Source organism: Rhinolophus sinicus, chromosome X (assembly GCF_036562045.2).
Source record: "Rhinolophus sinicus isolate RSC01 chromosome X, ASM3656204v1, whole genome shotgun sequence".
Lineage (NCBI taxonomy): Eukaryota > Metazoa > Chordata > Mammalia > Chiroptera > Rhinolophidae > Rhinolophus > Rhinolophus sinicus.
The window spans coordinates 112,097,433-112,109,858 of record NC_133768.1 but is presented as its reverse complement, the minus strand read 5'-3'; the positions used below and the strand labels follow the sequence as shown (position 1 = coordinate 112,109,858).

The 12,426-nt window shown below is 40.2% G+C and overlaps 1 protein-coding gene across 1 annotated transcript in view; it reads left to right on the top strand.

Moving 5' to 3' along the window:
- Nucleotides 1-12,426, top strand: part of F8 (coagulation factor VIII) — a 120,405-nt gene continuing 107,979 nt past the window's right edge. The window contains exon 1 of the mRNA XM_019716077.2: nucleotides 1-357. Coding sequence (XP_019571636.2) covers nucleotides 212-357 — 146 coding nt within the window. The 5' untranslated portion in view covers nucleotides 1-211. The remainder of the gene's footprint in view (nucleotides 358-12,426) is intronic.

Genomic DNA, 12,426 nt, shown 5'->3' with positions numbered 1-12,426 from the left:
GCCAAAAAGGAAGCAATCTTGTCCCTTACTGCTTAGTGCTGCTGCTGTCACATCCAGCAGATAAAGCTCCCTAAAATTCTGTGCAAAAATTTCCGGACTTTGCACTAAATCATAGAAATTTTTCTTTTATTTTCTCTCGAGAGCCGAAGACATTTTAGAGAAGATTTCATCTTTCTTTTCTCCAGTTGAACATTTTCTAGCCACAAGAGCCATGCGAATAGAACTCTCCACCTGCTTCTTTCTGTGCTTTTTGCCATTCAGCTTTAGTGCCACCAGAAGATACTACCTGGGTGCGGTGGAACTGTCCTGGGACTACAAGCAAAGTGAACTGCTCAGTGAGCTGCACGTGGATACAAGGTAAAGGCATGTTCTATAGGGTCCGACCAGGACCATGGGGACGTGAGTCTGGTTGGAGGAAGGTGCAGACATTTGGTTAGGATGGCTTGATACTAGTTAAGCCTGAAAAGGCATTTCCAGGTAAGGCATGCAGGCATCTGTGCTATTAGCACAAATGCTAATTGCCAATCCTTACAATAGATCTGACTTATTCATTGATATTTTGTTCTGTTTTGTCCATGGCTTCTCATTGTCACCTGCTGCCACCCTGGAAACGAGAGGATAAAGTAGAGGAAGTGTGAAGAGGCAAGGAGCATAAGAGAAAGAACAAAGCTTCTATAGAGAGGAACAGAGGAATGAGACCCCATCAGTATTACACACAAGTTTAGTCTCTAGTTCTATTGCATGTGAGCGTGGTGTGATTTTGATATCTTTGCCCAGTTTTGGTGTAAGGATAGTATTACCCAGGAGATCAGAAGCTTTTCATCTTTGGGGAGTTCTGGTACATTTTGGGACAGTAGCAGTAAATAACTTTTTCAATAGTATCTATGGTTATCGATTTGTTCAGATTTTTCTACCTCTTCTTCAGTCAAATTAGGTTACATATATTATCCTGGAAAGCAGTTATTCTTAATATATGGGTATCAAGTTACATAATGGTCTTGTGATATTGTTAAACTGTTCTGTGTCTATAGTCGTCTCCTTTTTCATTCTTATATTGTGTATGTTCTCCTTCCCTCTCTTAAAAAGACTATTTCCAGGAAGTTCCTCAGTTTCACTGGTCTTGTCAGGAACCATCTTTTGGTTCTATCAATTTCAGTTTTTACTTTTATTGTTTCATTTCTTTTTCCTAATTTCCTTTGGTTTATTTTGTTTATCTATTTTTTTGCTTATTAAGTTGACTGCTGAAATCATTTATTTTAAATTTTGTTTTGTTTTCTTTGAATGTGTATTATACAGATTTAAACTCGATATATATGTAGTGGCAATGTGATTATTAAATGTGGTCATGTCATACATACTTTATAGTCATTTTTGTTCTTTCTCTTCAGCTCCCCACCCTCCTTCCACATTAGCCCCCCTCTTGCTTATCCCCAACCAGGTGACACTAGTATAATAATATACCGGAGATGCCAAAAAAATGTACACACATGACTTGTATGCATCTTTCATTATCAGTATATATTGAGTATTACAATTTTAAAACAGTTTTTTTTTCCTTTCTTAAAATGTGTATACATTTTTTGGCACCCTGTGTATATTCGTGCACACACATATGTACATATATATGCAAATAAATATTTTCTTGGCCATTAGGTTTTTTTGTTTGTTTTTTACAAAAGTGGGATATTATAAATGAAGTTAATATTTCCTTTTTAATTTCCGGAAAGGCCAGAACTCTTCAAACATTTCTATCCATGTATGGGAATGCCCTTCACCCTGCATTCACATGAGCAATGAGTTTTATCTTGCTTTCTAATGTTTGCCAATCTAGTAGGTATAGAGTGATATTGCATCGTTACTCTAATTGTGTTTCTTTTACTTCTGATGAGGTTGAATATCTTTTCAAATGCTTGTTGGCTACTGCAATTATATTTTGAGATTTGACTATTTACATGGTTTTGCCCAATTTTCTTTGAGCTGTTTCATTTTTTTTTTAGTTGTGATAACCCTTTTATTGTTACAAGTGTTAACTCTTTGTTATACTACATTAATATACTGGTGTATATTGCGATTTTCCCCAAGACCTATTGTTTGTCTGTTGACTTTGTTTATAACTTTTTTTCTGCTTATCAAGGTCACATGTGTCCTCTTTCATATTTTCTTGCAAAAAAAACACAACCCTACTGTTTTGCTTTTTACATTTATGGCTTCAAATCATCTGATAATTATTTTTGTGTATCAGGTATAGGAGTGGGATCTGTCTAGGTTTATTTCCATCCAGATGAACAGCCTATTGCAATGGCACCATTTACAAATAATACATCTTTTGCCACTGATTTGAATAAGTACATTCATCATATGAAATTCTCACATATAGCAGTATCTTTTTCTGGATTCATTATGCACTTTCACTGATCTACTTTTATCTTGCTATGTCAATGCTATATTGATTTGATTACAATGGGTTTATAACATCTTTTGTTAAATTTTATTTATTTAGTTAGTTAGTTAGTTAGTTTCAGGTGTTGTATCTTCTGATAAGTGTAATCGCTCATCACTGTTTTTTGGACTTAGCATTTCCTAGAAATTTTATTCTTCCATGGAAAAAGGTTAAAATCTTTTTCTGACCACCTCATAGGTTATATAAATGTGTAATCACTATGTTGTACACTTAAAACTAATATAATATTGTATGTCACTCTAATTGACAATAAAACAATTTTTTTTTAAAAGATTTTATTGGGGAAGAGGAACAGGATTTTCTTGGGGAATAGTGTATACTTCCAGGACTTTTTTCCAAGTCAAGTTGTTGTCCTTTCAATCTTAGTTGTGGAGGGTGCGTTCAGCTTCAAGTTGTTGTCCTTTCAGTCTTAGTTGTGGAGGGCGCAGCTCAGCTCCAGGTCCAGTTCCCGTTGCTAGTTGCAGGGGGCGCTGCCCACCATCCCTTGCGGGACTCGAGGAGTTGAACTGGCAACCTTGTGGTTGAGAGCCCACTGGCCCATGTGGGAATCGAACCGGCAGCCTTCGGAGTTAGGAGCATGGAGCTCTAACTGCATGAGCCACTGGGCTGCCACTTTTTTTAAAATTTAAAAAATAAAGTCAATCAAGCTCTCAAAAAAAAAAAAAAAAAAAAAGAGCCGAGCCCTATTGTGATTCCAATTGGAATTTCATTAAACTTATCCATTAATTTTATTAATATAATAAATGTAATTTATTATTACATTTATCCCTATGAATTTTATAACTGTTGCTATTGTTAATCAAATGTTTTCTCCTATTTCCACTTCTTGATATTTAGTATCAGAATAGCGAAAAGCTATCCGTTTATATATACTCTTCTTGAATCTAGCTACCTTACTGAATTGTCTTACTAATTCTAGTAATTTTACTCTAGAGTCTCTATGGGTATTGAATCATATCCAAAATGAGACAAAGTTTTGCTCTTTTCCAGTGTATAGCCAATTATTTCTTTTTCTTATTGAATTTATGAGTAAATGTTAATAGCACTGAAAGCGAGCATTCCTGCCTAATCCATGATTTTGCCTGAAATAGTCTTAATGTTTTGCTTTTTAGAATAACATTTGCTGTTTGTTTTTTATAAATAGTCATTGTTACTGCCATTCCCATTTGCCATACAATTTTTATTAGAAATTACTGTTCAGCATCTAGCATCACCTGAATTTTATTCTTTAATATGTTGATGGGCAAATAGATTGGTAATAGATTTCCTAACACTGAATATCCTTACATTCTTGGAGTACAATCTAATGTCATGTGACTTTATTGCTGGGTTCTATGTACTAATATTTCTAGACTCTGTGTGTCCTTATTATGTGGGATGGATCTGTTGCTTTATTTTCTGTTACTATTATTATTAGATTTTGGTATGAAAGTTTTATTGGCTTTATCAAATGAATTGGTGAGTGCTCCATCTTTTTCTGTTTCCTAGAATGGCTCAAATAACATTAGAATTATCTATTGTTTAAAAGTTAGATGGGGTGGCCGGTTGGCTCAGTTGGTTACAGCGTGGTGCTAATAACACCAGGGTTGCCGGTTCGATCCCCACATGGACCACTGTGAGCTGCGCCCTCTTTAAAAATAAAATAAAATAAAATAAAATAAAATAAAATAAAATACTCAGTTATGAATCCATTTGGTACAAGTGACTTTTGCAATATCTTTAGTCATCTCTTCAGGCTCTTCTCTGATAATTAGTCAAATCACGTTTCAACTTTTTTCTGAGTCAGCTTTAATAATTTTATATCTTTCCAGGAAATCATGTCCTTTGTTTTTTCAACTTTATTGCCACCGTGTTGCATATAGCACTCCCTCATGATTCTTTTACTCCACATTATCTGTAGTTATGTGACCTTTCTCATTCTTACATTCCTGTATCTTTGCTATTTATCTTTTATCGATGAACAGGTTTGCCAGGAATTTGTGTGTTTTGTTGTTTGTAATAGTCTTTAAAAAAATGGGCTTTGGGGTTTCTTTGTTCTTCCTAGTTATTTTTTTAATATTTAATTTACTTTTTAGATTTTATCTTTATCAACAATCTCTTCTTAGTTTCTCTTGGCTTATTGTGCTGTATTTTTTCTAATATCTTAGGAAAAGTGATACGTTATTTTCTTTCTTTTGTCCTTTGTTTTTAATAGTGAAGGCAATTAATGCTATATTATATCTTTTTCTCTGAGGACAACTTTCCCAAATCCCATCAGTTATAGCATGAAGAGTTTCCTTTTCATTGTTTTCAATATACTTTGTAAAATTCTCTTTGATTTCATTTAAGGGCATACTTTTTATTGCATTTTTTATTTGCTCGTCAAGTTATTTTTAATAGTTAGATCAACTTTGAGTATCCTGTTAGTTTCCTATTGCTGTGTAACAAATTACCTCAAACTTAGCAGCTTGCAAGAACAACCATTTATTATCTCAGTTTCAGTGGTTCAGAAGTCCAGGTGGGCTCCACTGGGTACTCTGCTCAGGGTCATGCAAGGCCAAAATGAAGGTCTTTAGAGTGCTTTGTTCCTTACTGGAGGCTCTGGGGAAAATCTACTTCCAGGCTTATTTGGATGTCATGTCTTTCTCTCCGTTTCCATGCAGTGCCCTCCATCTCCAAACTAGCAAGAGTGTGTCAAGTCTCTCGTGTTTTGAGTCTGTCTGACTTCAATTTCTGCTACATCGCTCTGACCTTTTCTGCCTCCCTCTTCCACTTTTAAGAACCTTGGTGATTACTAATTAGTAACCATAATTCCATCTGCAGAGTTTTGTTTTTGGTTTTTTTGTTTTGTTTTTTTGCTATATAACAACATATTCATGGGCCTAACACCAAAGGACAAAGATCATGAGGGACAGAGTTTTGTGTACCACAGGTATAATTTACACACAATGAAATGCACAGATTTTAAATGTGCAGTTTTATAAGTTTTGACAAATGCATACAAGTTACATTAATCACCAACCTGATCAACATACAGAACAATTACATCAACCCTCCTGCAACTTTTCGGTGAGTCTCCCTACCCTAACCCAGCCCCAGGCAACAGGCTGCTTTCTGGAATCACAGACTCCTTTTTGACTTTTCAAGACTTTTGTATCAGTGAAATCATATAGTATGCACTCTTTGGTGTCTGGCTTTTTATCTTCAACATCGTGATTTTCTTTTTTTAAGATTATTTATTGGGGAAGGGGAACAGGACTTTTTTATTGGGGAACAGTGTGTAGTTCCAGGAATTTTTTCCAAGTCAAGTTGTTGTCCTTTCAATCTTAGTTGTGGAGGGTGCTGTTCAGCTTCAAGTTGTTGTCCTTTCAGTCTTAGTTGTGAAGGGCGCAGCTCAGCTCCAGGTCCAGTTGCCGTTGCTAGTTGCCAGGGGCGCAGCCCACCATCCCTTGCAGAAGTCCAACCGGCAACCTTGTTGTTGAGAGCCGGTGCTCCAACCAACTGAGCCATCCGGGAGCTCAGTGGCAGCTCGGCTCAAGGTGCCGTGTTCAATCTTAGTTGCAGGGGGCGCTGCCCACCATCCCTTGTGGGACTCGAGGAGTTGAACTGGCAACCTTGTGGTTGAGAGCCCACTGGCCCATGTGGGAATCGAACCGGCAGCCTTCGGAGTTAGGAGCATGGAGCTCCAACCGCCTGAGCCACTGGGCAGGCCCGACATCATGATTTTGAATTCATTGTTGCACGAAGTAGTTCTATCCTTTTTATTGCTGATTACTGCTCCATTATGGGACTATATCACAATTTATATATCCATTCACTGTCACATGGACCTTTGGATTGTTTCCAGCTTGGGGACTAATATAAATAAACCTGCCATGTACATTCCTGTACAAGTATATTTGTTGTGGTTTTTTTGTTTTTGTTTTTGTTGTTGCTGTTTTGAGGGCACAGCTCACAGTGGCCCATGCAGGGATTGAACCCGCAATCTGAGTGTTATTAGCACCACGCTCTAAGCAACTGAGCTAACCGGCCACCCCCCTGTACAAGTTTTTATGTGGGTATCTGTTTTCATTTATTTCAGTTAAACATCTAGGAGTGAAATTGCTGGATCATATAGTAAATTCATGTTTAACTTTATAAGAGGCTGCCAACCGGTTTCTGGAATGGTTGTACCATTTCCTACTCCTGCCAACAACATGTGAAAGTGCCCATTGTAACACATCCTGGACAACATTTGCCCGTATTTAATTTTAGTTATTTTAATCAGTATGAAGTGGTACCTCAGTGTATGTGTATGGTATGAGGTGGGATCCAAGTTCCTGCTATAGTATCATCTGCAGCTGTGCAGTGCTAATGACCCTGAAGTAGAGGCCCAGATGGGCAATAGCCTGGTATCTAACTGAACAATTAGCCATGTATCCATTAATGTCAGTCTTGCTAAAAATTAATATTGAGAGAATTGTACCTAATACATTGTGCTTTGTATTGTAGCTTCCATCTAGCCTCCAATCTGTGGCATAGCGAATAATAGTCTGAGTGTAAAATTGAATTGAATGGAGAAAACGATCTATTTGTTATCTAGCTTTCTGCTGTTGTGTAGGCAGTCTCATGCATTTACCAAAAAAAAGTTAGTAGAATTTTTATTTTGATGATACCATTTTGTAGTCTAGATTATGTTGATACTGATTAACAGGATGAACTGACTCTGGACATATCCTGACAACTTCTGCCAAGGTTTGAAATAAACATCTGGGGAAATTCAGTTTTCTATTATCTGTTCCTGCAGCTGTTCAACTTCTTCTAAGCAAGCGTCAGGGAATATAATAGGTTTTCTGATCGGTTTTAGATAAAATGTGAGAGAACAGTTCATGTCAAGGACATCGTTGCCAAATATATTTGGCAAGATTTCTCTAACAAATCCCAAGGGAACTACACAAACAAAAAACGCACAGAAGTTAGGAAGGAATAAAACCTGTGAACTCTGGAACATTTTGTCACTTACTGTGCAGATTACCCTGAAACTGAGACAGGCACATAAATCACGTGCTTGTTTTAGTGACAAATATCCACTTTAATGGAAAAGGTCTCAGGCTGGGGAGCTGTATTGGTCCTGTGGAGCCTCATGTCTGAACTGAACCACACACCTGGTTGGTGCTGACACTCCTAGGGATGTCTCGTATGAATAGAGATATCTGTGAATAGAGAGGCCTACTCTGAACCTAGGTCAACGCCTGCTCTTCCTCTGTCTCACAACCTTGTGTCTTTATCAGGCCTCTGTTTCTTCACTCTTCCCTCAGAGGGAGAAAAGCGTGTTTCTGTGTGCTCTTCATACTGTTCCCTCTCTGCTTTTCCAAGCTATTACGCCAGTAAACAGTTTCTGTGTATCTTCTATATTCATTTTAGTCAGAAATATTAAACTGTTTGTAATTGTCAAAATACCTTTCTTTGGACATGGGTCTGAGTCTTGTTAGAAACCAGTGGAAACTTTGGAGAAAGCAAGTAAGGTACACTCAGAACCAAGGAGACAAAATGGAAAAAGAGGAAGAGAAACAAAGTAGGGATGAGTTGACGAGTACGGAAGAGCATAAATCCCAAAGTGGCCAGGAGATGGGACAAATGGACTGAAAGGAGGCGTGCACTCAATGATATAGGATCAAATAATGTTGTTAAATAACTAAAAGCCATGTAGGTCTATGCGTAGGCTAGTGCCATGGGAATTTTTAGATATGGATGAAATCAGAGCACATTTAAATATGAATTAATATCACTGGTTGGGTCCCTGGAATCATACTGTGAGACAGATGAATTTGTAGGAACTTTATTCAGCATGCTCTGAGGAGCCACACTGGGGGAGGGAGGGGAGAGGAAGGACATTCAACGGTGATTTTTCAGTCCCACCTTGTACCTGGAATATGTGCCTCTTCCTATCAGAATGAAGCGCTATCCCTTCTAGGATGGAAGGGGTCCAGTGCAATCAACTTGCCACCGAATAGCTTGCCGGTCTCTATGACAGATAGGGCCATACTGCGAACTCAGCATTGGTTTCTGCTGCTGACATGTTGGACTTTTAGGGGCAACACTAACTAGATCTGCCTTAGTCAGTGGCAACCCATGCTTTTGTGTCCGTGCATAAATTCTCTCCCTGCCACCACAGACACTTAGCTTACATCTTGCAAGCACCATGCAGAGGCTGGCTGATGTTAACTGCTAGTCATTTTGGCCACATTATTGTTTTGTGCTTCTTCCATGTAGATGCTCTCCGGTGGCATTAACATATGACGTGAAGATCTTTCTATTTTGCGCCCACTCACTAATAAGCCTTTACCACAGACATCGTCGTCCCTGACATTCCAGTCTTTTCCCTTCTAGGCCCTTGACCAGACAGCCAAGCCATTTGCTGCTGTCCATTAGTCTGTATATATCTGAATCTTGGGCTGTTTCTCTTACACAAAATGGACAATCCACAGCAATGGCCAAAGTTTGGCCCCTAGGGGTATTTCCCATCACCACTATTAAAGCCACCTCTGAGGAGGGCTGTAGTGCAACAGCAGTCAACTTTTGGCTTGCACCAGCACACCTAGCTGACTCATCTGTAAATAAAGCTCAGTCTTTTCCTCCCCTGACGACTGATCAGCAGGGACCCCCCATATGGTCATGGGTGTGATTTGAAGGAGAGTTGTCAGTGTAGCCAGAGAGGGTGAGAGGTGCCTCTGACAACTTGCTCCTGCAGCCCACGTGTGCCTTCTGGGGAATGCAAAACCCCATTCCTTCCTCAACTCCTTTTACTGGAAGAGCTTTCTTATCACTACTCTGGCCTCTGGCCCTCAGCCAGGACAGAAATGCATTTGTCATGGCTTTGGGTTGGCAGAGCTGTTCCTGCTACGTGCTTTCTCGGGTGTCCTGGAAACCATGGAATACAGTGAAATGCAGGGCTCTGTGGAAGCAGAGGGAGCTCAGAGAGGTGACAATTAAGTCAGCCTCACCTTTGCCCCACTCATTTGGTCTCCTGGAGAGAAATCTACTGAAAAAAATGCAGTTTCAAGGAGCGTGCTCAACCAATCTGCTGCTAGATTCCCCCGAAGGGCATTAAGGTCTTCCTCTGTGACTGTAGGCTGGCCAGTTTCGCCTGGCTTTCCACCGGTCTTTATGTGAAGGGATGCTAAACTGTTAGGTACAGGCTCGCTAGTTTAAGGCTGACCTAAACCCTTCTGTTAAGAGGGAATCTCCCTCGTTTCCACAGCTGATCTGTTCTGCCTCGGTTACGACACCGTCTGTGGTTCACAGAGCCTCCTTCTGCCAGCAGCTGTCTGTCCACCCCTCTCCTTTTGACCATTCCGCGCCCGTCGTGTTGGGAGCGACTCCAGGAAACTCACGCGGCAGGGTCTGCTGTGTCTGCAATCTGTCCGCTGCACTTTCATTTTTCACTACAGTGGTCCAAACATACGTCTCTGGGCCACAGCGCTCGCCAAAGCTCCAGGGGCACAGACTCAGGGACCTACTCGGCTTCCATCCTGATGGGCACCTGGATGCGTTTCCCCACCGTCGGGCCCCACGGCGTTTCACGGTTTGGGTGGGGGGAGGGTAACTGTGCCTCACGAAAGAGGTCACGGCCCACCTGCAGTAGCTCCCTTTGGTTGTCAAGCACCTTGGAGCGTTTTAAGTTTTCAGTGATTCTACACAGTTCTGCTAATCACGTCTGCTGACCCTGGGTGGCAGCATTTCCACAAATTTACAGCTGTCAGTGAATTGTCTGAAAGCTGAAAAACACTGTTTCCAACCAACATTGTTCAAGTCATGATTTCTATGCTTCCTTGTGTGATTTTATAGGTTTTTAAGCACAAAAATTCAAAAACAGGATTGCCTGCTTGTGTGTGTGTTTGTGTGTGTGTGTACAAGAGGTTTATTGGGGCAGTTTACTGCTGCTTAGTGAGGCTCACCAAGTGTCTGGACAGTTTCCTTGAGGAATGGTGACATAATAGAGGCTGACTGTTTGTCTCTGTTGCTGGCAAGTTGGGTGTTTGTAGCAGCAGCAGCTAGATTCGCCTTGGTGAGTCCATGATATTGCGCCCATGCATAGCCTCTGCCACGCCTCACAAAAATGTATGGCAGGGCTGATGACAGAGTTTTTAACTCCCAGACTTCACTCCACACCTCCAGAAATTCATCCGTTACAATTTAGTTTTGGCTACTCCAGCAGAGATTCCCACAGACATTTCTGCTGGAAGTTTTCTGCTCTGGTAACTTGTGATTCTCTGTATTCGCCTGTCTCTCCAATTTTGGGACAGCAGTTTGCACTTACTGTTAGGATGGAATGGTGATTTCTAAGCTTCTTACACACTGGACTGGAAAACAGAAATCTGATTGTACACTTTTAAGTTATGTTGCCTTTAAAAAATTTTTAAATTCCTAACACCAATCCTTCTCAAACTTTTCCCAAAAACTGGAGAGGGGAGATCACTCCTTAACTCATTCTACAGCCAGCATTACCCTGATACCAAAGCCAGACAATGACACTACAAGAACTACAGACCAATATTCCTGATGAACATTGATGCAAAAATGTTCAGCAATACTAACAAATTGAATTCAGCAGCATATGAAAAGGATTATATACCATGACCAAGTGGGGTTTATTCCTGGAATGCAAGAATGGTTCAACATACAAAAATCAATCAATATAATACACAACATTAATAGAATAAAGGGGAAATCCATGTAAGCTCAATTGATTCATAAAAAGCATCTGACAAAATTATGCACCCTTCCGTTATAAAAATACTCAATAAACTAGGACTAGAAACTTCATCAACATAATAAAAGCCATAGTGAACATCATACCCTATGGTAAAAGCTTTTCCTCTAAAATTAGGGACAAGGCAAGGATGCCCACTTTTTCTAGTCACAGTCATATTAGAAGTCCTAGCCAGACCAATCAGACAAGAAAAAGAAGCAAAAGTCATTCAAATCAGAAAGGAAAAAGCAAAATGATCTTTGCAGATGATATGACCTGATATATAGAAAACCCTTAAGATTCTACACAAAAACTGGTAGAACTAATAAATTCAGCAAAATATCAGGATACAAATTCAACACACAAATGTGAGCTGCGGGGTGGCCGGATGGCTCAGTTGGTTATAGCGCAAGCTCTGAACAACAGGGTTGCCGGTTCGAGTCCCACATAGGCAAGTGAGCTGCGCCCTCCACAACTAGATTGAAGATAACGAGCTGCTGCTGAGCTTCTTGAGGGGCAGCTGGATGGCTCATCTGGTTAGAGCACGAGCTCTCAGTTCAATTCCCGCATGGGATGGTGGGTTGCGCCCCCTCCAACTAAAGATTGAAAACGGCAACTGGACTTGGAGCTGAGCTGCGCCCTCCACAACGAGATTGAAGAACAACAACTTGGGGCTGATGGGCCCTGGAGAAACACACTGTTCCCCAATATTCCCCAATAAAATTTATATTAAAAAAAATACGTTGCATTTCTCCAGCCAAAGGAGAAGGGAGCTAAGTAAGGAGGTCTCTATGCCATGGCTCATATAAAGCAGACTGCTGGCAAGTCAGTGGAGGAGGTAAAGCATGCAGGAGGAAGCAATCAGCTACGAAAGCTTCTCCAAGAATGCACACTCTACTGGAGGGGTGAAGAAACATCATCATTACAGGCCTGGGACTGGCACTCTGTGAAATTAGATGTTATCAGGAGTCCACTGAACTTATTCACAAACTTCCCTTCCAGCATCTCGTGCAGAGATTGCTTAGAACTTCAAAATAGATCTGCACCTCCAGACTGCAGCTACTGGTGCTTTACAGGAGGCAAGTGAAGTCTATTTGGTTGGCCTTTTTGAAGACACCAACCTGTGTGCTATCCATGCCAAACATGCAACAATTATGCTAAAAGACATCCAACTAGCACACCAAATACATGGTGAATATGCTTAAGAATCCACTATGATGGGAAACATTTCATTCTTTTCTTAAATAAATTCTCT